At 42.4% G+C, this 25,076-nt stretch overlaps 2 protein-coding genes across 5 annotated transcripts in view; one reads left to right on the forward strand and one right to left on the reverse strand.

The window, feature by feature from the left end:
* The window catches only part of LOC105494931 (zinc finger SWIM-type containing 5), a 197,969-nt gene that overhangs the window by 152,388 nt on the left and 20,505 nt on the right, over positions 1 to 25,076 (forward strand). For all 4 annotated transcript variants that reach the window (XM_011763967.2, XM_011763969.3, XM_011763970.3 and 1 more), the window contains exons 3-8: positions 2,686 to 2,834; positions 4,180 to 4,330; positions 12,426 to 12,605; positions 19,118 to 19,294; positions 21,990 to 22,136; positions 23,452 to 23,589. In XM_011763967.2, coding sequence (XP_011762269.1) covers positions 2,686 to 2,834; positions 4,180 to 4,330; positions 12,426 to 12,605; positions 19,118 to 19,294; positions 21,990 to 22,136; positions 23,452 to 23,589 — 942 coding nt within the window. The remainder of the gene's footprint in view (positions 1 to 2,685; positions 2,835 to 4,179; positions 4,331 to 12,425; positions 12,606 to 19,117; positions 19,295 to 21,989; positions 22,137 to 23,451; positions 23,590 to 25,076) is intronic.
* LOC105494926 (uroporphyrinogen decarboxylase) overlaps positions 20,364 to 25,076 on the reverse strand; it is a 29,459-nt gene continuing 24,746 nt past the window's right edge. Inside the window, exon 8 of the mRNA XM_071094076.1 lies at positions 20,364 to 20,970. Within this exon, the coding sequence (XP_070950177.1) occupies positions 20,865 to 20,970 (106 nt within the window). The 3' untranslated portion in view covers positions 20,364 to 20,864. The remainder of the gene's footprint in view (positions 20,971 to 25,076) is intronic.

Consider the following 25,076-nt stretch of genomic DNA (forward strand, 5'->3'; position numbering starts at 1 on the left):
GCTCACTACCTGGGTGATGGGATCATTTTTACCCCAAACCTCAGCATCACACAATATACCCATATAACACACCTATACATATATCCCCTGAATCTAAAATAAGAGTTGAAATTATTTTTTCAAAAACTTGGCCCGGTATGGTGGGTTATGCCTATAATCCTAACACTTTGGAGGGTCTCTTGAGCCCAGAAGTTCGAGACCAGCCTGGGCAATATGGCAAGACCCCATCTCTACAAAAAAATTAAAAAATAAATTAGTTGGGCATAGTGGTGCATGTCTTTAGTCCCAGCTACTTGGGAAGCTAAGGTGGTGGGATCACTTGAGCACAGGAGGTTGAGGATGCAGTTAGCCATGATCGCACTACTACACTCCAGCCTGGGCAACAGAATGAGACCCTGTCTAGAACAAACAACAAAAAACTGTGTATAGAACAAAACATTTGAAGAAAAGAAGCATAGAATAGATACAATAAACTGGCAGATCATATGTGTTAATTTGTATTTGTGGAATGAATGAATAATGTGAGCCCTCCTAATTCCCTAGCGAATAAGATGTACTACAACAAAGCATAGCAGAGGAGTAGCTTTGTTATGCTGACCCAAATCTTATGTAAGCAGAGTTCTGACATAGGGAGACAAGGAGTAAGGCAAACTGATTAAACATGACATGAATTTGTAACCTATTGCATGACCACACCTATAGAGTATTGATTTATGGCCTGTTGTCACTTGGAGGTAGGTTTCTAAAAATTTGTCACAGAATAAGTTTTAGTAATGTATTGCACTACATGGTGACCACAGTTAATAATAATGTTGTCGTTTTTCTTGTTTTTTGAGACAGGGTCTCACTCTGTTGCCCAGGCGGGAATGCAGTGGCATGATCTTGGCTCACTGCAACCTCCACCTCCCAGGTTCAAGCAATTCTCATGCCTCAGTCTCCCAAGTGGCTGGAATTACAGGCATTTGCCACCACACCCAGCTAATTTTTGTACTTTTGGTAGAGATGGGTTTCACCATGTTGGCCAGGCTAGTCTCAAACTCCTGGCCTCAAGTGATCCACATGCCTCAGCCTCCCAAAGTGCTGGGATTACAGGCATGAGCCACTGCACCCAACCAATAATGTATATTTCAAAATTACTAAAATAGATTTTTAACATTCTTACCACATCAAAAAAAAAAAAAAAAGACAAACTGGTGAGGTGATGGGTATGTTAAATTGGCTCGATCAACTCTTCCTATAATGTATACATAGGTCAGGCCGGGTGCAGTGGCTCACGCCTGTAATCCCAGCACTTTGGGAGGCCAAGGCAGGCAGATCACTTAAGGCCAGGAGTTTGAGACCAGCCTGGCCAACATGGCGAAACCTCATCTCTGCCAGAAATACAAGAATTATCCAGGTGTGGTGGCACATGCCTGAAATCCCAGCTACTTGAGAGGCTGAGGCACAAAAATCACTTGAACCTGGGAGGTGGAGGTTGCAGTGAGCCAAAATCGTGCCACTGCACTCCAACCTGGATGACAGAGTGAGACTCTGTCTCAAAAAAATATATACATAGATTAAAACATTACATTGTACCCCATATATACACACAATTATTTGTCAGTTAACATTTAAAAAAAAAACAAACAAAAAAAACAAATTGTTACAGCACTCTGTCTATAACAGAGTGAAAGAAGATGATTCAGTTTTCATTTCACAGACATTTCCAGAGTGCTTGTCACATTATCAGCACTATGCTGTAGGTGATACAGCTTTGGATTCAACTGGGGATTCAACCGTGAGTAAGGAGTTAACAGACTACTAGGAGAGAGGGATGTGTAAATAACTGTAACTATGTTTTAAGTGGTTTTGTCAAGGTGAGCCCACTATGAAAATATATTTTGTATAAATTTATAAAATCATATCACCCTGTATGTAAGTCTACCTATGCTTTAGGGGACGGTTTTCTAGTGAACTTTAAAAAACAGAATTTTTTGGCCTGTAATCCCAGTACTTTGGGAGACTTGAGTTGGGAGGATTGCTTGAGCCCAAGAATTTGAGACCAGCCTGGGCAACATGGCAAAACCCTGTCTCTACAAAAAATGTTTTAAAATAGTTGGGTGTGGTGGCCCTGTACTGTGGTGCCAGCTACTTGGGAGGCTGAGGTGGAAGCATTGATTGAGCCTGGGAGGTTGAGGCTGCAGTGAACCATGATCATGCTACTGCACTCCAGCAGCCTGGGCGACAGAGTGAGACCCTGTCTCAAACAAACAAAAAGAATTTTTCATGTTCAGAGAATGTATTTGTATTTTAAAATAATGCGTGCCTATTAAGGCATATTTGAACTTCATAGAAAAGCAAAAAGAAGAAACAAAATGTTACTCTCCTGGGGGAAAAAATGCACAATTTACATATTGTATATTTCTTCTGGCCTTTTTTCCCCTACAGTGGTATCTGTAGATCTTAGATGAAGCTATAACTGAGACTTAAGTGAACATGCAACTAGCATTAGATCTTTTAATTTAGGCTTTTTGAAAAATTAATTTTATGTATTTATTTATTTTGTTTAGGACTATATAGTTGACAAAACCCGTATGAAAGCAGAATGACCCATCTCTATTTCAATATGTTCACAAAGTGCCCCTCCAGCTGAATGTGTAGCATGTGAACTCTGGGGATTCATTTCACTGTTCCCATTCTTCATAGGTGCCCCTGACCCCACAGCTGGGGCCAGCATTGACGATGAAAACTGTTGGCATTTGGATGAAGAACAGGTGAAAGAACAAGTGAAGCTTTTTCTCTCCCAGGGCGGTTACTGTGGCTCTGGAAAGCAACTCAGCTCAATGTTTGCCAAGGTAAGATATGAAAAGGTGTTTTTCTTTTGTTGTTGACAAAAGAAGCTTAAGTTAGACTGGGCACACCACTTCAGGCTTCATGCAATATACCTAGCTCACTTGACATAGCTGAACTGAATCCTTGAAATCTAGTGGGAGAGGCTCACCAGACTTGAGCAGGCTGCCTCCAGGGAGTCCTACCACCTCAGCCTGGTAGTCCTGTTCCTTCTGCTCTGCTCTGTAAATGAGTTAGTATTGCTGGGGCATTTTAGCAAGGAAACTATCTTCTCTCTGCTTTTAATTCAGTGCTGCCTGATGAAGCTTGAAGGCTAGAGTTTCAACACTGTTCCTAAAGACACTTAGTATTTTGAAACTAGGGGCTCTCACAGCAGGCTGTTTTTCTTTTCTTTTTTTTCCCCCTTAATACCTTCAGTGAGATATAATTCATATACTATACAATTCACCTATTTAAAGTGTTAAAGTTCAGTTCAGTGTTTTTTAGTATATTCATAGTTATATGCAGCCATCACCACAATCAACTTAAGAACATTTTCATCACCTCAAAAAGAAACCCATACCCTTACCTATCCCTCCCTTGTCCTCTATGTCTTCCTCCCCCAGCCCTAAGAAACCACTAATCTACTTTCTGTCTCTATAGATTTCCCTATTCTGGACTTTCATATGAATGGAATCATTCATATAGTATGTAGTCTTTTATGATTGGCTTCCTTCACTCAGCATAATGTTTTTAAGATTCATCGGTGTCATAGCATGAATCAGTACTTCATTCCTTTTTACGGCTGAACAATAAATGTGGATTTATTGTTCAAAATGTGGATAGCCTACGTTTTGTTTATCCATTCATCTGTTAGTGAACATTTGAGTTGTTTCCACCTTTTGGCTATTATGAATAGTGCTGCTATAAACATTCTTGTATAAGGTTCTATGTGGACATGTGGACATGTATTTTCATTTCTTTCTTGGAGTGGAATTGATGGGTCATATAGTAACTCTATGCTTAATCATTTGAGGAACTGCCAGTCTGTTTTCCAAGGTGGCTGTATCATTTTACATTCCTACCAACAGTGTATGATGTGTCAATTTCTTTGCATCCTGTCCAACACTTGTTATCTGACTTTTTAATTCTAGCCATCCTAGTGGGTGTGAAATGGTATCTCATTGTGAACATCAGGCTTTCTTGGTACATGCAGAGATCTTGCTTACAGAACAAGAGGCCGCCTTTCTGGCTCTTTTGGATATGGTGTACTCAGATACTTCATCTTCACTTCCCCCTCCCCCACTTCCTTCTCCTCCTACTTTTTTGTGATGCACAATCACCAATCCCTTACCACTTCTTATGTGTCAGGTTCGAGAAATGCTGCGGATGAGAGATTCCAATGGAGCAAGGATGCTGACACTAATAACTGAGCAGTTTATGGCTGACCCACGACTCACGCTCTGGAGGCAGCAAGGAACAAACATGACAGACAAGTGCAGGCAGCTCTGGGATGAGCTAGGTAAGTTCCCATCATTCAGAGAAGTGCTTCGTCCTTCCATCTTGCCCTGTGGCAACAGTGTTTATGAACCCTTGCCATCAATCATTGCATGGATCTTGCTAAGTCCAACTGGTAGAAGACTTAGGCTCTACAAGGGCCACCCAGAGTAACACTGAACTCACTTTTGTTTTTTCCACAGCATTGTGCTTTGCTATTGACATCAAGCATTCTGTTCCAGATGTTACCATAAAGGTGGAAACCTTTGTTGAGAGAAAACCTCTTTGCTTGGCTTCTGTTGCATGGCAGTAGCCTGGCTCTCCAAATACTTATCAGCCTCACTTTTGTTGCTTCCCCGAGTCTGCTCTTCTGTATCACTCCCAGCCAGACCTTTAAGACACAGGGCAATTTCCAGTACTTGGACTTGACCTTCTATTCTTCCTTCTCTATATTCCCTTGGTAACTTTTTAAAAAATATCATAGCTTCGGCCGGGCACGGTGGCTCACGCCTGTAATCCCAGCACTTTGGGAGGCCGAGGCGGGCGGATCACAAGGTCAGGAGATCGAGACCACGGTGAAACCCCATCTCTACTAAAAATACAAAAAATTACCCGGGCGCGGTGGCGGGCGCCTGTAGTCCCAGCTACTCAGGAGGCTGAGGCAGGAGAATGGCGTGAACCTGGGAGACGGAGCTTGCAGTGAGCCGAGATTGCGCCACTGCACTCCAGCCTGGGCGACAGTGCGAGACTCCGTCTCAAAAAAAAAAAAAAAAAAAAAAAAATCATAGCTTCAGGCCAGTCACGGTGGCTCATGCCTGTAATCCCAGCACTTTGGGAGGCCGAGACGGGCGGATCACGAGGTCAGGAGATCAAGACCATCCTGGCTAACACAGTGAAACCCTGTCTCTACTAAAAATACAAAAAAATTAGCCGGGCGTAGTGGCAGGCGCCTATAGTCCCAGCTACTCGGGAGGCTGAGGCAGGAGAATGGTGTGAACCTGGGAGGCGGAGCTTGCAGTGAGTCAAGATCGTGCCACGGCACTCCAGCCTGGGCGACTGAGCAAGACTCCGTCTCAAAAAAATATATATAGATATAGATATATATATATATCATAGCTTCAGAGCTTACTTATATGGTCATTTCACCTTTAGCTTCTTTCTACTCATCTGAGTTTTAGTCCCACATGAGTAGATGTCCATTGACCATTTCCAGTGAGAAATCAAAAATGAACTCAGGCTTTCTCTTACAAACAAAGGCTCTTGTGTCTGTTATTGGCACCACTATTCCTTACTTTACCAAACTTACTGCCAAGCACTCATTTTTCTTTCATTCCCTACATCCAGTCACCAACTTTTTTTGATTTCTCAACCTTTAAAATGCAATGTAGTGTCCATTCCCCCTTGAAACTTTTAGATTAGATTAGAACTGTGACCTTCTAATGGCCTCACTGTTCTAGCTTCTCCCTTATCGAGGCAGTCCTCTGTGGCCATCATTTCTCTTTAGCATTCCCTTCCTCTAAGACCAGTTTTGCAATGCTAATACTTCTCGCCCTGCTTTCAGAATCTTCCATACCCTGAACTCAGGGTCACACACTGGTAAGTTTTAGCTCTAACACTGGAAGCCCAATCTGTCTGACATCCCCCTCTGTAACATCTCCCTCAATTCTATCTTAAGTCCTTTTATTTTTTCAAAGTGCATATTCCTTAAGAACTTGAAGTTAGCCTTGGGAGAGTCAGTTTCATCTGAGGCCTGAATGTCTTAATTTCTGTACCACAGGATTGTGCTGTGGACTTGGGCTTTGCCTTTGGGACAAAGGTAGTTGGGAGGAAGTAAGTAGAGTTGGCTCCTGGTGCTTTTAAAGTTCTTGTTATATACTTGGGTTCATTATGAAAAACTCTTGCTTCTGGCATTTTCATATCTAACAAATTACTATATCAACCTTCCGAGAAACCTTCAGCATTCTGTTAAGACAGTGGTTCTCAAACCTTTCAGAATCACCGAGAGTACTTGTTTAAACAGATCACTGGGCCCTATCCCGAGTTTCTGTTTCAGTAGGTTTGGAGTGGAGCCTGAGAATTTGCATTTCTAACAAATTCCCTGGGGATGCTGATGCTGCTGATCCAGAGACCACACTTTGAGAACCACTGCACTTAGAGAAGGCTTATTAGGTTAGACACTGGAACAGTGCATTCATGTTTCCCCTAAGTATTCTAAGGGCTCCCCTAGCTATTTTTAGGGCTCCTTACAGATCACAAGGCCTATACACCTATGGAGAACCTAGGCAGGGTTTGTAGTAACTACAAATATAGAGAGAAATGGCTCACTACTTTCTGTTTCTGAACTAGAGAAATTGGGACCAATCAGACATGAAGTTTCATCATCTCCCCATCTACAAATCTACTAATACTTTCTATGTCTCTACCCATATGGTTTGCCTTCTCCTTTGTTAAAATCCATAAAGTATCTCTGCTGTCATGAAAGGCCAACCCTTACGTGTTTGCTCTGGGTTCTGTTCTATCTCCTTTTCTCAAGAATGTTGCTGCTACAATTATTTCTTTGCTTAGGCATTATTAACTTTTCTTTCTCTACAAGATCATTCCCATCAGCATACAAATATGCTCTAGTATCTTTTTTTTTTTTTTTTTTTTTTTGGGACAGAGTCTCACTCTGTCACGCAGGATGGAGTACAGTGGCACAGTCTTGGCTCACTGCAACCTCTGCCTCCTGGATTGAAGCAATTCTTCTGCCTCAGCCCCCTGAGTAGCTGGAACTACAGGCGTGTACCACCATGCCTGGCTAATTTTTGTATTTTTAGTAGAGATGGGGTTTCGCCATGTTGGCCGGGCAGGTCTCAAACTCCAGACCTCAGGTGATCCACCTGCCTCGGCCTCCCAAAGTGTTGGGATTACAGGTGTCAGCCACCGTGCCTCGCCTGCTCTAATATCTTTAATCTCAAATTTTAAAAAATACTCCTTTGATGATCCAACTGTCCCCACCAACTATTAACCCATTTCTCTTCTCCCCTTTGAAACAACACTTCTTTAAAAAATTATCTGTGGTCACTCTTTCCATTTGCTCCCCTCCGTTCTTTCTTGAGCCCACTCCAGTTGGGTTTCCATTGCCCATTGCTGCCAGTCTCCTGAAGTAGCTGTTCTCGAAATCACAAGTAATTTCCATATTGCTAAATACAACAGTCACTTCTCTGTTCTCATCTTACTTCAAAATTCTTAGCGGTTTTCACTAAACTTGACCATACTCTTTTATTTTTCCTTTCTTTTGTAGCAACAGGCTCTCGCTATATTGCCCAGGCTGGTCTTGAACTCCTAGCCTCAAGCAATTCTACCACCTCCATCTCCCAAAGTGCTGGGATTATAGGCACGAGCCACATGCCCATACTCTTTTTGAAACACTCTTCTCTTGGTCTCCATAACTGCATACCCACTGGGTTTCCCCACTGTGTTCCTGGTGACTTTCACTCAGTCACCTTTTCAGGCTTCTCTGCCTTTCCTTAACCCTTCTAAATATTGAGTGCCCCCTAGCATCCACTTTCCTGTTTACATTCTTTACCTAAATGATTATATATTCAGTCCCATGGCTTTAAATACTACCCAGATGCAGGTAAATCACAAATGTATGTCTCTAGCCCTGATCTTTCCCCTGAGCTCCAGGCTGTGTCCAGCTGCCCATCACATCTCCAACTTAATACAGACATCACAGAACTCTTAATTTTTCTGCCAAAGCCTTATTTTCCACTTGTTATTGCCATCTCAATATATAGCATCAAGATGTATTATCTTGTTGCTCAATGGCCAGGCGCCATTGAGCTAGGATCACGCCTGTAATCCTCGCACATTGGGAGGCCAAGGCGGGCAGATCGCCTGAGTTCAGGAGTTCAAGACAAGTCTGGCCAACATGGTGAAACCCTGTCTCTACTAAAAATACAAAAAATTGGCCAGGCGCGGTGGCTCACGCCTGTAATTCCAGCACTTTGGGAGGCTGAAGCGGGTGGATGACGAGGTCAGGAGATTGAGACCATCCTGGCTGACACGGTGAAACCCTGTCTCTACTAAAAATACAAAAAATTAGCCAGGCGTGGTGGTGGGCACCTGTAGTCCCAGCTACTCGGGAGGCTGAGGCAGGAGAACGGCGTGAACCCGGGAGGCGGAGCTTGCAGTGAGCCGAGACTATGCCACTCCAGCCTGGGTGACAGAGTGAGACTCCATCTAAAAAAAAAAAAAAAAAACATTAAAAAAAAAAAAATTAACCGGGCATGGTGGCGGGTGCCTGTAATCCCAGTTACTCAGGAGGCTGAGGCAGGAGAATTGCTTGAACCTGGGAGGCAGACATTTCAGTGAGCTGAGATCATGCCACTGCACTTTAGCCTGGGTGACAGAGCAAGATTCCATCATTGCTCAAGAAGAAAATTTAAGGGTTATCCTTGATTCCCTATTTTCTGTCTTTTACATCCAAATCAAGACCTGTTGACCCTCAGAGTTAAAGGACTGAATGAGATAAAGTGCTTAACACCTTAATCCCTAGCTGATAAAAAGAAATCAATGATAGCTATTATTTTATTATATTTAATATTTAATAATTATATAAAATTTTAATTTCCATAGTAGCTACCTTTGCTTAGAGTTGATGCTTTTAAAATTTTTTGTTGTTTTTTGAGAAAGAGTCTCACTCTGTTGCCCAGTCTGGAGTGCAGTGGTGTGGTCTCAGCTCACTGCAACCTCTGCCTCCTCGGTTCACTTGATTTTCCTGCCTCAGCCTCCCAAGTAGCTGGGACTACAGGCACGCACCACCACGCCCTGCTAATTTTTCTACTTTTGTAGAGACAGGCTTTCACCATGTTGGCGAGGCTGGTCTCAAACTCCTGAACTCCAGTGATCCACCTGCCTCAGCCTCCCAAACTGCTGGGACCACAGACATGAGCCACCAAGCCCAAGCCAAATGTCTTTTTATTGATTTACTTTGAGACAGGATCTCACTGTCCCCTAGGCTGGAATACAGTGGTGTGATCATAACTCACTGCAACTCAAACTCCTTGGCTCAAGAAATACTTCCACCTCAGCTTCCCAAGTAGCTAGGATTACAGGCACAGGCTACCACATTCAGCTAATTCTAATTTGTTGTAGAGATAGGGTCTCACTGTTGCCCAGGCTGATCTCAAACTGCTGGCCTTGTGATCCTCCCACCTCAGCCTCCACAAGCACTGGTATTACAAGCATGAGACACTGTACCCAGCCAACACTTTTTTTTAAGTTGTAGGAAAATATGCTTCTGGATACTGATAACAGTCCTGTGAGTGCTGTTTTATACAGGCAACTGGTAGGAATTTTTGCTTTGTCTCTTTCTCAGGGTTGTAATTGTATTGAAACAAATTTATAAGGACATAACTAACAAGACAGAAAACTCATTTTTAACTTATAGGTGAAAGTACTTGTGCTCACTTTCTAGGGATTTTTTTTTTTTTTTAAACAGAGTCTCGCTCTGTCGCCCAGGCTGGAGTGCAATAGCTCAATCTTGGCTCACTACAACCTTCGCCTCCTGGACTCAAGAGATTCTCCTGCCTCGGCGTCCTGAGTAACTGGGATTATAGGCACACACCATGATGCCTGGCTAATTTTTTGTATTTTTAGTAGAGATGGAGTTTCGCCATGTTGGCCATGCTGGTCTCGAACTCCTGACCCCAAGCAATCCAGCCACCTCCGCCTCCCAAAGTGCTGGGATTACAGGCATGAGCCACCGCGCCCAGCCAGGATCCCCTTCTTAATATCAAAATGCCTAGGAAATAGGAACTCCTCCAGGACTAGAATTAGCACCCTGTTTCTTTACCTCTTAAGCCTCTCATCTCACCCAATCTGTTTTCCCTTCCTATTATCCTATTGATTTTGCGATTCCTAAGATCACCAGAGTTCTTCTGAAGTTGCCAGATTTAGTAGCTTCTTTTTTGGTCCTCTTTTTTACCTGTGAAGATTAAATATGAAAATCTGTTTCTACACTATAGATGAAAAGCCCTTGTTAAACTGTAAAATAAATGTTACTATAATCCCCTAAAGAGTCACTGTTGTAAGTATTAGTTCCTTTTTTCTTTTTCTTTTTTTTTTTTTTGAAACGGAGTTTCGCTCTTGTTGCCCAGGCTGGAGTGCAATGGCGGGATCTCATCTCACTGCAACCTGTACCTACCAGGTTCAAGCGATTCTCCTACCACAGCCTCCCAAGTAGCTGGCATTACAGGCATGCACCACCACACCTGGCTAATTTTTTGTATTTTTAGTAGAGATAGGGTTTCTCCATGGTGGTCAGGCTGGTCTTGAACTCACGATCTCAGGTGATCAGCCCGCCTCCGCCTCCCAAAGTGCTGGGATTACAGGCGTGAGCCACTGTACCCAACACATCATATAGTTTCTTTTTCATGGTACATTTAAAAAATTGAATTGAAACAGTAGAAATGAGGGTTTTTTCTTTTTTTTTTTTTTTTTTTTTCAGTCACCCATGCTGGAGTGCAGTGGTGTGATCTCCGCTCACTGTAACTTCCACCTCCTGGGCTCAAACAATCCTCTCACCTCAGCCTCCTGAGTAGCTGGGACCAGCTGGGTGCGCACCACCATGCCCAGCTAATTTTTTGTATTTTTGGGAGAGACAGCGTTTCACCGTGTTGCCCAGGCTGGTCTCAAACTCCTGAGCTCAAGTGATCTGCCCTCCTCGGCCTGCCAAAGCGCTGGGTTTATAAGTGTGAGCCACAGCACCCAGCCAGAAATTAATTTTCATCTTCAATTAATATCTGAAATTGAGGCTAATATGGCTTTTTAAAACATTCCTATTTGGCTTTGAAATAGTGTCCAAATGTACTTCCATCCATGGATGTAACTACATCCTAAAGGATGTTTATATTAAGACACACTGCAGCCAGTTGCACCGCCTGTAATCCCAGCACTTTGGGAGGCCAAGGTGGGCAGATCATGAGATCAGGAGATCGAGACCATCCTGGCTAACACGGTGAAACCCCGTCTCTACTACAAATACAAAAAATTAGCCAGGCTTGGTGGCAGGTGGCTGTAGTCCCAGCTACTTGGGAGGCTGAGGCAGGAGAATGGCGTGAACCCAGGAGTCGGAGCTTGCAGTGAGCTGACATCGCGCCGCTGCACTCCAGCCTGGGCAACAAAATACAAAAATTAGCCAGGCGTGGTGGCAGGCGCCTGTAATCCCAGCTACTCGGGGTGGGGGGCGTGGAGTTGGGGCACCGAGGCAGGAGAATCCCTTGAACTCAGGAGGCGGAGGTTGCGATAAGCCAAGATCGCCCCATCACACTCCAGCTTGGAGGGACAAGAGCGAGACTTCGTTTCAAAAAAAAAAAAAAGAAAAAAAAAATCCCAAGAAAGGAATAGTTTTAAGGCATCACAACTTATCAGCAGTTTGAAAATCCAAGTCCAAATACTTTATTTTTTTTGAATAAGCAAATACTAAGATTCTACTATGTGCTAGGTAATATGCTAGACCCTTGACAAAGGTTATCTCATTTAATTCTCACAATAGCCCTACAAAGTAGGTATTTTTATGATCTCAGTTTGACAATTGAATGATTTGATGAAGCTCAGGAAGTTCAGCTAAGCAAAAAAATAAAACTTTTTCTGACTTCCTCGCTTCCAACCATGTCCTTGTACTAAATGCCCTTCCTCTATGCATATGCTTTCATACCCTGAACGTATCTTTATCTTAATACTTATCATATTCAAATGGAATTATGTTTATTTATCTGTCTCCCTCACTAGACAGTTCCTCAAGGGTAGGAACAGTGTCGGTTTTATTCACCAGCACAGAGCCTTAACATAGAAGGCTCTTAATAAATATTTATTACACTGCAGATTTGAGCTCAGAGTTCAAGCCTAAGTCTGTCTTTATATCACAGGCACACAGATTCAAATAAGACAGTCACTCTACTTTAAGGAAGTGTTGGGAAGGAAAAACAAGCCAGTTCTAAAAATCTTAGCGAATTTTTTACATTAAGAAAAGTTAATGCTTTGGAAAGTTTCTCTACCATCTAAAAATGAAACTGAAACATTAAGGCTTACATCAAAGGAGAGATGTTAAGAATATGGGTTGCTTTATTTTCCAGGGGCTTTATGGGTGTGCATAATTTTAAATCCACACTGCAAACTGGAGGAGAAATCCTGCTGGCTGCAGCAGCTGCAGAAGTGGAGTGACCTGGATGTCTGTCCCCTGGAGGATGGAAACTATGGACATGAGCTGCCCAACATCACCAATGCACTTCCCCAGAATGCCATTCACAGCCCAGGTGAGCCAGGTGTCCTTTTAGGCTCTTTGTACCTGGAACTTCGAAAGGTGGGAGGGTAAACCTAGAACAATGGTAGCTGGATAGCCTTTTGGCTGTCAGAATTGCCATTCTAAATAAGAAAAGCCTGTGTTTTTATTCATCTTGAAATGCCGAACCTTAAGTAAGGATAAGCTTTTATCTTTGACATTGAGTTGCTATCCTTTTCCACATCTAGTGTCCTTACAGTGCCTAGCATAATGTCCTAGAGCCCTCTGCATGACTCCTGGCCTACTCTTCAGGTTCTTCCTGTCTAATGTATTAAATGTCTTGGCTTCAGTTGGGGTTGGTTTAGCTCAGACCTAACTTAGGGGAGGAACAAAAGAGCTATAAAAAGCAGTTTTAAAAACTTTTAAAAACTTTTCTTACTTCTGTTTTCCTCAAATTTTTATACAGCAAATAGCTGGGTGGGATCATCCTCCCATATTATTGGTAGGATTCCTGCCCCATTTTAAGACACTTCCAGTACAGTGATACCATACACTCCACCTTTTGAGCCCACTGGCCTGCAGATATCACTTGACATCAGCATTCGTATCAGTTTTAGTTCAACTAATTCAGTCTATTTGATGTTGTCAATTGATCTATTTGATGTTGTCAATTGATTATTCTTTAGCCTATTGAGAGCCTTTATTGGTAGAAGATTTTATCAGACACTGATTTTACAATTGGTTCCTTTTATTTTATTTTATTTTATTTTATTTTATTTTATTTGGAGACAAGGTCTTGCTCTATCCCCCAGGCTGGAGTACAGTGGTGCGATCTTGGCTCACTGCAACCTCTGCCTCCAGGGTTCAAGTGATTCTCATGCCTCAGCCTCCCGAGTAGCTGAGATTGCAGGTGTGACAGCCACCACACCTGGCTAATTTTTGTATTTTTAGTAGAGACAGGGTTTTGCCATGTTGGCCAGCGTGGTCTCGAACTCCTGACCTCAGGTGATCCACCCACCTCAACCTCTCAAAGTGCTGGGATTACAGCCATGAGTCACTGCGCCTGGCAGTTCCTTTTATTTTAAATAACTCCATTGGTATTTTCAGTCTCAAGAAGGAAATCACGAAAATTATTGTTTTTGTTTGGTCTTCTTCTGTACCATAATTAGTTGTCAGTATATTTAAGACAACTAAGGTAATGGAAGATGAAAAGGCTACAATTTTGCCACTTATTTACCCTTTCCTGGCACTCATCTAGCTTCCACAACACAGGAAGCCATCTCTTTGATAGTGGCTTTGGATAGCATAGAGAGGGTCAAATGCATACAAACACATGCCTTGTTCTGTTGCCCAGGCTGGAGTGCAGTAGTGTGATCTCAGCTCACTGCAACCTCCGCCTTCCAGGTTCAACCAATTCTCCTGCCTCAGCTTCCTGAGTAGTTGGTACTACAGGCGCGGGCCACCACACCTGGCTAATTTTTGTATATTTGGTAGATACAGGGTTTCACCATATTGGCCAGGCTTGTGTCAAACTCCTCAAGTGATCTGCCCGTCTTGGCCTCCCAAAGTGCTAGTATTACAGGCGTGAGCCACCGCACCCAGCCTGGTCTGGCAGTTTCTTCCTGTCATAATATATTGGTTCTTTGTTGTTGTTAGCTCTCCTTTGAAGATGTTGCTTCTTCTAAAGCCTTCTCAGGTTGTGATTGATACCTCTTTCACATCCCTTTACCTTTGGGGCTGGAGAAGCAGTTGATTCCTGCCTATTCTTCAAAGTCATTTCTACATAATTCTCCTTCCTACCTTCTTAAAATACCCCAGGTTTAAGTTTATGCCATCAAACTATACTGTCTGCCACCCTGCTGGTTTTTGTCATCTGTAGACCTCTGGGTCAATCCCTCTCATTCATTGAAGATTTTTAGCTATTGGCTTACTAATACTACTTTCTATCACTGTTCCTATCGTAATTCTTTTTGTTTAATTTTTTTTTTTTGAGACTGGGTCTCACTCTGTCACCCACGCTAGAGTGAAGTGGCGTGTTCTCATCTCACTGCAACTTCTGTCTCCCAGACTTCAGTGATCCTCCTATCTCAGCCTGCCGAGTAGTTGGGACTACCGCCATGAGCCACCACTCACAGCCAAATTTTTGTGTGTGTGTATTTTTTGTAGAGACGGTTTCGTCATGTTGCGCAAGCTAGTCTTGAACTCCTGAGCTCAAGCAGTCCTCCTGCCTTGGCCTCCCCAAGTGCTGGGATTATAGGCATGAGCCACCACGCTGATTCCCATCATAATTCTTGATGACTTCAGTAGCCACATAGATGACCCTTTCAATACCCTGGCCTCTCAATTATTTGATCTCCTCTTTTCCAGTAGTCTCATCCTCCACCATAACTTAGCCATTCAACCCAAAATCATACCCTAAACCTTGACATTACCAAAAACTACACCCTCTTCATGCATCACCAGTTACCACCATCATTCTTGCTAGCTTTTCTTTAGTATCCCAATTTTAGTAATTCTTTGACCCAGTAGGAATTTTGTCTTACTGTGTAAGACAGGGTTTTACAGGTTTTTGTTTTGTTTACCAAAACAAAACAGAAAACACTCTTGTGATTCCACGTGCATCTCTGGGTGGTAGAAATAGGTGGTAGAATTAGGAAAAATCAGTTAAAAAGAATAGTACAGATTTTCCATCTCCATTTCTTCTGTTCTTAATCTCCCTGAATTCACTCCAAGTCAGGCTTTCAATCCCTACCACTACTGAAACAGCTCTTGTATCAGTTACTAATGCTAACTGTTGCTAAATCTACTAGTTGTTCTCAGTCATAACCTTACATGACCTATCAGCACTGTTTGACACATTGGTCACACTCTCCTTGAAACTTCTTTGTCATTTGACTTCCAAGAAACCATTCTCTCTCGGTTCTCCTTACTTCATTGGCCATTCCTTATAAGTCTCTTTCCTGTCTCTTCCCCAGTTCCCAACCTAAAATGCCATAGTGCCCAGGGATCTGTCATCAGACCACCTCTCTTTCTTTTTTTTTTTTTTTTTGTTTGAGATAGAGTCTTGCTCTGTTGCCCAGGCTGGAGTGCACTGGTGTGGTCTCGGCTCACCACAACCTCCGCCTCCCAGGTTCAAGTGATTCTCCTGCCTCAGCCTCCTGAGTAGCTAGGATTACAGGTGCCCGCCACCACGCTTGATAATTTTTGTATTTTTAGTAGAGACGGGGTTTCACTATGTTAGCCTGGCTGGTCTCGAACTCCTGACCTTGTGATCCGCCTACCTCTGCCTCTCAAAGTGCTGGAATTACAGGAGTGAGCCACCGCACCTGGCCACCACCCTCTTTCTATACTTCTTCATTGGTTGCATTGTTTTAGTAATCATCTAAATACTAACAACTCGTATATATAGATCTTGCCCAGACCTTTCCTCTCAATTCCAGACATGTATATTTGATATTCAGACTGCCTTTTTGATATCCCCATTTATCTATTAACAGGCATCTCAGTAGGATTCCTACCCCTCAAGCCCCACCCAAACCTGCTCCTCTTGCAGTCTTCCTGTCTCCATATATGGCAACTCTCTAAAAAACCTTGGAGTCATTCTTAATTCTTTACTCTCTCTCACCCCAGCTCTAATCCATGAGCAAATCCAATTTGAAATATATGCAGAATCCAACTACTGCTCATCATCTCCACTCTTTATTTCTCTGCCAGCTACCATTATCTCTCACAAATTATTGTAGTGCCCACCTGATTGCTCCCCCTTCTTCTGCCCTTCCACCTTATAACCTGTTCTCAATACTGCTGCCAGAGTTATCCTTTTAAAATGCAAGTCCCATCATATACCTTCACAGCTCAGAGCTCTTCAGTAGCCTCTCATCTTTCTCAAAAACCCAAAGTCATCTTTTTCTCATGGCCTACATTGGCCCTCCATGATCTAGTGGGCCCTCCATGATCTAGTTCTCTAATATGTCTCGGACTTAATCTCCTGTGATTCTCCTGCTTGCTCATTCCATCCAACTATACTAGCCTCCTCACTGTTCTCAAACACTCCAAATATACTTCTGCCTTAGGACTTAGTACTTGCTGTTCCTTTTGCCTGGAGACCATTCTATATATGAATAGAACAATAACCCCCTGCCTAACCCCAGCTTGCTTTTCTCCCTAACTCTGCTTTAGACTTTTTCATAGCACTTAAAACTGTATGATATATCTGATACACTATATATTTACTTAACTGTCTCTCCCCAATTGAATGTAAAGGTCCATAAAGACGGGACTTTGGGCCGGGCGCGGTGGCTCAAGCCTGTAATCCCAGCACTTTGGGAGGCCGAGACGGGCGGATCACGAGGTCAGGAGATCGAGACCATCCTGGCTAACACGGTGAAACCCCGTCTCTATTAAGAAATACAAAAAAAAAAAACTAGCCGGGCGAGGTGGCGGGCACCTGTAGTCCCAGCTACTCGGGAGGCTGAGGCCGGAGAATGGCGTGAACCCGGGAGGCGGAGCTTGCAGTGAGCTGAGATCCGGCCACTGCACTCCAGCCTGGGCGACAGAGCGAGACTCCGTCTCAAAAAAAAAAAAAAAAGACAGGGACTTTGTATGTCCTAAGCACTAAGAACAGTACCTACTGTATAGTAGGCAGTAATTATTTGCTGATTTAATCAATTTAAAAATATATTGGGAGCCCAATGTCCACTGTGGGTTGAGCAGACCAGTGGATTCTCAGTTCAGCAATAGATGAGCTTAGATTCCAGCCAGTAGAAGAGTCATTGTGCTTTCAGTGAGGACAACATGAAGGAGAAGCAATTTCAGTAAATACTGTCAGTGCTACTTGAATGATAATATCCTTCAACCATCTGAGCCTGTACCCAATGGGATATATTAAATTCTAAAGAAATGACCAGATTCCAAGGACTTTTCCTGAATGGTTGAATATGTTAGGTTGTTTCATATTCAATGTGAATTATCTGACATTCCCTCATAATTTTTTTGCACAGAATCAGTAGGTACACACCTCATTTGGGCATCTCTGTAAATGTCCGTACGGTACAATACGTCAGTTCTTGATCCCAAAATAGTTTAAATTGCCATTAATCTGGCAAAGCATCAGTTAAGTGACTCCCTCATGGTTTCTTATTACCTTAAATATCATTTCCATGATCCTCCCTAAGTCCATGGTTTATGGCAAGATATCTTCATTTGGTCCTCCTACATACCACCCTTAAGAGTTGAGCCTACATTTTTATCTGCAGTTTTGGTTTCCCTGCAGCCCTTTTCCTGAAGAGAGATGGCATGATAAGACTCCAGTGAGAAAACAAGTTTGTCTTTTATTAGCCAGTTTTTTCTTTTTCTTTTTTCTGAGGCATGATCTCGCTTTGTTACCTAGGCTGGAGACCAGTGGCAAGATCTCGGCTCACTGTGGCCTTAACCTCCCGGGCTCAAGTGATCCTCCTGACTCAGCCCCTGAATAGCTGGGACTACAGGCCCACGCCACCATGCCCGGCTAATTTTTATATTTTTTGTAGAGACAGGGTTTCACCACATTCCCCAGACTGGTCTCAAACTCCTAGACTCAAGCAATCCGCCAGCCTCAGCCTCCCAAAGTGCTGGGATAACAAGTGCGAGTCATCACACCTGGCCTCATCAGTTTTTTCTTATTGGGGAACAAGACTGTAAGCCGCAGATATCAGTGTAATAAAGGTACCTGAATATACAGAGCTTCAGCTCTTTCTCTTTTTTTTTTTTTTGAAATGGGGTTTTGCTCTGTCACCCAGGCTAGAGTGCAGTGGTGTAATCTTGGCTCACTGCAGCGTCTACCTCCTGAGTTCAAGTGATCCTCCTGCCTTAGCCTCCCAAGTAGCTAGGACTACAGGCATGTGCCACCATGCCTGGCTAATTTTTAAATTTTTTATTTTTTGTAGAGACAGTGTCTTGCTATGTTGCCCAGGCTGGTCTTGAACTCCTGGCCTCAAGTGATCCTCCCACTTTAGCCCCCCAAAGTTCTGGGATTACAGGCAGAAGCCACTGTAACTTCAGCTCTCTTTCAACTCTTAATATGAATTTCATGAAAGTCCTTGGTCTGATAAGGGAAACTTGGTATGAAACAAGTTACAGATTGGCCAAGGATATTGCCTAGCTGCTTCTCTCTACCTTTGACCTCGATAGAAGCAGTTTATATCTTCATGATTGAGTGGCTAAGCACCACTACTCCTCTTGTATTTCATGTAGCTTCTGGATCTCTGGAGAAATTAGTCTTCTGTAGGAGGAGGAAGGAAGCCATAGATCTCTGTGGGAAGGTTATTCCTATAAAGAGCACACACACACTAAAAGCTTATCCAAGAAGGAGGCAACACAACAGATACTCAGAGATTGCAAGTGGCTGCTCTCATTGCCCTTCCACCTTATAACCTCTTCTCAATACTGCTGCCAGAGTTATTCTTTTAAAATACTATTATTCAGCCAACCTCCCACCCTGAAGAAGACCCAGGGCTTAAAACTTCAAATTGCCTGTCACTGTACTTCTGCATGTTCTTCTTTCTCCAGACTCCTTATCCAGACCAAGACGAACAGTGTTCACTAGAGCCATTGAGGGCCGTGAATTACATTGGCAGGATAGCCACCTACAGCGAATAATCAGCAGTGATGTTTATACAGCTCCTGCCTGCCAGCGGGAAAGTGAAAGACTACTCTTTAATTCCCAAGGCCAGCCACTGTGGCTTGGTAAGTCTAGCCCTCCTCTAAGAACTTGAGAGCCACCCTCACTTCATGCCAGGCCCAAATGAGCCATCTTCATACGTACCTACAACTCAAACTACAATTTGGACAGTTTTCACACAGATCTTTTGGGGCTTTTATTAGGGATATTTATGTGAAGCCTAAGCCATTTGCATGTATACTCAGTTGTGATACAGCAACCTCAAATAAGAATTTGCATCCTGTCCTCTAAGCTTTGGCAGGGGTGAAAGGAGTTAATGCATCTCAAAGAGCACTAACAAAGCAATTAGGCCTCAGTTCACAGCTTCTCTGAGTTATTAAGCAACAATAGTCTACTCAGTAGTTATTGAGCAACATTATAGTCTACTCTAAAATTACATGTTTTGCTAAAAAAAGCACTAATTTGAATTTGAATTTTTTTTAGTCTCCTATGCTAGTAAATAGGACATAATCTACATTTGTCACCAAGCAGTCTTCCTTTTCTCCTTCCCACCTTCCTACCTTCCTTCATGATAACAGGATAGAGCTGTTTCATTGTGAGTTTAAACCCTCCTCTGAAATAGTTTCCTGGCTTTCCCTCAATCAGCCTGTCCCTGACTTTATCACAGGATACCCATTTCAAAAGAGACATTCTTTTTTAAAAATATTCATTTTCCGAGTCTTACAGCAATGACAAACATTTTCATTGTCTTCTCGCAATTACCTACCTCCATCTCTCAAACCATATCTTTGTCTTTCTCAAGATTTTGCTGAATCTAGATATGCCCGTCTCTCTCTTGAAAGCAATAGCCAGACACACTGAGTCACCACCTGAAGTTCCCTCTGATCATCTTTCTTCTGTGATCCAGCACTTCTAAAACATAAATCTAATAAGCATGTGAAAGAATATACACCTCATTAACAAAGATGCAAATTAAAACAACACTGAGTTAGCATTTTTTGATTTTCAAATGGTCAGGCGTTTTTAATTAAGATAATTAGTTTCTGGTGTGGGAGAAGTTGCATGGAGATAGGTTACCACTACTTATAGGAGTGTAAATACTTACAGTCTTATCAAAAGCTTTTAAAATATGTTCATACCATGTGATCCAGGAATTCTACCTGTAGGAATTTATCCTGAGCCATAATTAACTAAGGATATGCATATAGCTAAGGGGTTCATTACAGCATGTACAAAAATAAGGTAGATGAGAAAAAATGGAAACCATGTAAATGTCCAACAATAGGGGATTGATTAGCTCAATAGATATACATGTATTCACCAGAATGATATGTAATCATTTTTAATGTTATAGATGTATATTTGATAACATGGAAAAATATTTACAATGTATTATTAAGTGGAAGCCCAGTTACAAAACAGTAAGTGTTAATACCATCCCATTTTTAGTAAAAACTTACTAGACTGGGCGTAGTGGTTCACACCTGTAATCCCAGCACTTTGAGAGACTGAGGTGGGCGGATCACCTGAGGTCAGGAGTTTGAGACCAGCCTGGCCAACATGGTGAAACCCTGTCTCTAGTAAAAGTACAGAAATTATCCGGGTGTGGTGGCACACATCTGTAATACCAGCTACTCAGGAGGCTGAGGCAGGAGAATTGCCTGAACCTGGATGCCGGAGGTTGCAGTGAGCCGAGATCACGCCACTGTACTCCAGTCTGGGTGACAGAGTGAAACTCCATCTAAAAAAAAAAATTAATAGAAAAGTGTGAGTAAATATACATGACACTGGAAAGAGTGATTATTTCTGATTTTTATTTTATATTTCCTTATAAGTATTTTCAAATTTTCTGCAATTACTTCTGTAATTTTTAATTTTATCTTTAAGAAAAAAGCACAAAATAAACCATAAAGCTTGTTATAATTACTCACCTATTTGTAAGTCTTTGGTTTGGTAGTCTTCCATTATCCCTAAGGTAAATTCAAACTCCATAGAATGGCATTCAAAGCTGTTTATATTCCAGACTCTACCTTTTCCAGGCTATCTTAAGCCACATAACATAATTCTTAACTACATGGAACTATTTGCCATACTCTGAAGATGGATGCTATTAATATATTGAATAATTTTTATGCTTTTACAATATGCCCCTGCTTATGTTTCCTTTGTCAGGAATGTCTTTCCCTGTTTGTCTACCTGTTTGAAATCTTACTTGTCCTTCAAAGCACAGCTCAAATATTATTTTCTCTATATATATTCCTATCATGTTACTTCTTTTTAGCTGCTTTATAATTACGTTTATGTATCATTTGTGTGCTCTTTGAGAGCAATGACCATTTCTTATTCATCTATGTACTTCCTTTGCCAAGCATACTCCGTGGCATATAATAGGTTTTCAGGAAATGTAGGATTAATTAAATGAATGAGACTTTTCCCATTAGGCAGTTAGTTGCTACCTCCATTGGTTTCCCATAGTATAATATATGTTTGCAAAGAGAGAAACTACATTTTATTATCCTACTTGTGTGTCCCTTTCAACACCATAGACCACGCTGAGGCTGCAAGGTAGCTCTTTCAAGATATCACCTGTGATTTATTCAACTTTTTATATCTTCAAAGATAAAGACACAGTTTCTGGTATATAGTAGATGTCAGGTTGAATTTGAGGAACTGGACTGAATACAAACCCTCTTTGTCAGGTGTAAATTTTCCTGATTTGAAATTTTAACTAGACCAAAATATCTTCTTCTTATTTGGTAGAGCATGTGCCTACAGCCTGTGCTCGGGTTGATGCCCTACGTTCCCATGGTTATCCAAAAGAGGCCCTCAGACTCACAGTGGCCATTATTAATACTCTGAGGTTGCAGCAGCAGCGGCAACTGGAAATCTACAAGCATCAGAAGAAAGGTATAGTAATTAGGAGCCATCTAACCCCCTTAGGCCCAAAGCTGATGAGGATCCTCGGAGGATACAAGGCCCGGAAGAGCTAGGGAATTCCAGGTCATTCTCCTTGCTGTGTGGAATGCTTCACTTTATGAATCTCAGTTTTCTCATCTGTTAATTTGGGAATAATACCTGTTTGCCTCCCTCATAAGGCAGTTAGAAGGCTCATTAAGATCTTGTATGAGAAGACCATTTTTAAACTGTAAAGCTGTAGACAGGCATGGTGACTCACACCTATAATCCCAGCACTCTGGGAGGCCCAGGTAGGAGGATTGCTTGAGGCCAGGAGTTTGAGACCAGGCTGGGCAACATGGTGAGACCCTGTCTTTACAAAAATAAAATAAAGGCTGGGCACAGTGGCTTACCCCTGTAATCCCAGCACTTTGGGAGGCCGAGGCAGGTGATCACCTGAGGTCGGGAGTTCAAGACCAGCCTAACCAACATGGAGAAACCCCATCTCTACTAAAAATACAAAAAATTAGCCAGGCATGGTGGTGCATGCCTGTAATCCCAGCTGCTCGGGAGGCTGAGGCAGAAGAATTGCTTGAACCTGAGAGGCAGAGGTTGCAGTAAGCCAAGATCACACCATTCCACTTCAGCCTGGGCAACAAGAGCAGAACTCCATCTCAAAATAAATAATTAATTAATTTAATTAAACTAAATATGCCAGGCACAGTGGCTCACACCTGTAATCCCAGGACTTTGGGAGGCTGAGGCAGGTGGCTCACTTAGGCCAAGAGGTCGAAACCAGCCTGGCCAACATAGCAAACCCCAGTTCTACCAAAAATACAAAAATTTGTCAGTCATGGTAGCACATGCCTGTAGTCCCAGCTACTCTGGAGGCTGAGGCACGAGAATCATTTGAACCCAGGAGGCAGAGGTTGCAATGAGCCAAGATCACGCCACTGCACTCCAGCCTGGGCAATAGAGTGAGACTCTGTCTCAAAAATAAATTTTTAAATAAAATAAAATTAGCAGAGCATGGTGGCATGTGCCTGTAGTACCAGCTATTCAGAAGACTCAGGTATCTCTTAAAACAAAAACCTGTAAAGCTGTATCCATGTATGCACTACCAGCAGGCAACCCAAATGCAGACCACATGACCTTATAGCTGGCTGGTATGTTTGAGGCCAGCCCTTTCAACCCAAAGCAAGACAATAGAGAAGCTTTTATTTGACTCTCAGGGTCAAGGCTGGAGAGACTGATAAGAAGACCCAGGCAGGGACAGATAGCAGTTTGTCTCTATCACTGTCTAAAATTTTAACCTGCTTGTTTCCAGAACTGTTGCAGAGAGGAACCACAACCATCACAAACCTGGAGGGCTGGGTGGGCCACCCCCTGGATCCCATTGGCTGCCTGTTTCTCACTTTGACTGAGGCCTGCCGCCTGAATGATGATGGCTATCTGGAGATGTCAGGTACAGGGGTCAGCCTGAGGCAAACCAAGACTGCCCTTGTTGGCTAGAATAGTGGCTTACACCTGTAATCCTAGCATTTTGGGAGGCCAAGTTGGTGGATTACTTGAGTTCAGGAGTTCAAGACCAGCCTGGGCAACATGGCAAAACCCTGTCTCTACAAAATATTAGCCAGGTGTGGTGGCAGTCACCTGTAGTCCCAGCTACTTGTGGGCTGAGGCACTAGGATCACTTGATCCCAGGAGATCGAGGCTGCAGTGAGTCAAGATTGCACCACTGCAGTGCAATCTGGGTGACAAAGTGAGACCCTGTTTCATTAAAAAAAAAAAAAAAAAAAAAAAAGACTGCCCTTGTCAGCCCTTTTCTCCCTTCCAGACTCTGTTCTACCTCCTTTTGAAGTTTTTGTCCCCCTCTTGTCCGAACTAGAGCACCCTAAGAGGTTTCTTCATACTTGCCCATTTCCCACCTTCCTTTCCTACCCTGTGGTCTGGCCTTGTCCTGATTTCACATTTTACCTTGCCAGCCTTCCTTGTTCCTTTTATTTCCCTATCATAAATGCCTAAAGAATGTAATCCAAGAAGAATAACAAGTAATAGAGAAATTTCATCAGTCAGAGGCGAGAAGCTAGAGCAGTCTGAAAGTGGGAAAGAACTTCCATCGAGAATCCGTGTATCCCTTGCAATTGCATAATAATATTTTCTGGTTTCCTTTGAACTTTCTTTTAAATGATGGTTTTGTACCAATTTTACAAATAAGAACTAGAGGAGAATAATTTAATAGAGTCTCAAGACCTTATTAAGAGTAGCCAAGAATAGATACAAAATTGATTCTTTTTGCTTTTATGCCTTCACTTACTGTATACATATATCTACTTTAGTATTTAGCATGCTACATTACAATTTATTTACAAATAGTTCTCTTTTACTAGACTGTCAGCTACTTAAAGACAGAAATTATGACTTCTTTATCTTTGTGTTCCTAGCACTTAGTGGAGGACCTGACATTTAATAATCTTTCATAAATACTTATTGGATAGATGAGGGAGAAAAGAAAAGAAACCAAGACTTTGACTTTTAAACTGTGCTTACTTCCTGAAATTATGCATCCAGTGGTGGAGCATATGAGATAATAGTAACATAAAGGTTGCACATGTTACAAAAGTAAGAGTTTAACTGTATGGATTCAGATTTCTCTGGGTAGAGATATAAGGGATGGCCCCAAGTCAAGTGAGGACTGCTCCTTGTCTTCCCTCTGACCCCTTGCAAAGTGAATCATCATCTTTGGTCTGTTTCATCTGTACAGTGACATTTACATCTTGGAAACCTGAGTTTGCACTTGGGTTTATTCATTCACCACTAACACATAGCAATACCTAGAACAACAAGATGGTCTAATCCCTTTAAGGTGTTCACATTCTATGAAAGAGACAGAAACAAAAACAGACAATTACAACATTACATAATGTGCTAGCAAAAGATAAGATTTTATAC

This window comes from Macaca nemestrina, chromosome 1 (genome assembly GCF_043159975.1).
Source record: "Macaca nemestrina isolate mMacNem1 chromosome 1, mMacNem.hap1, whole genome shotgun sequence".
NCBI classification, from domain to species: Eukaryota; Metazoa; Chordata; class Mammalia; order Primates; family Cercopithecidae; genus Macaca; species Macaca nemestrina.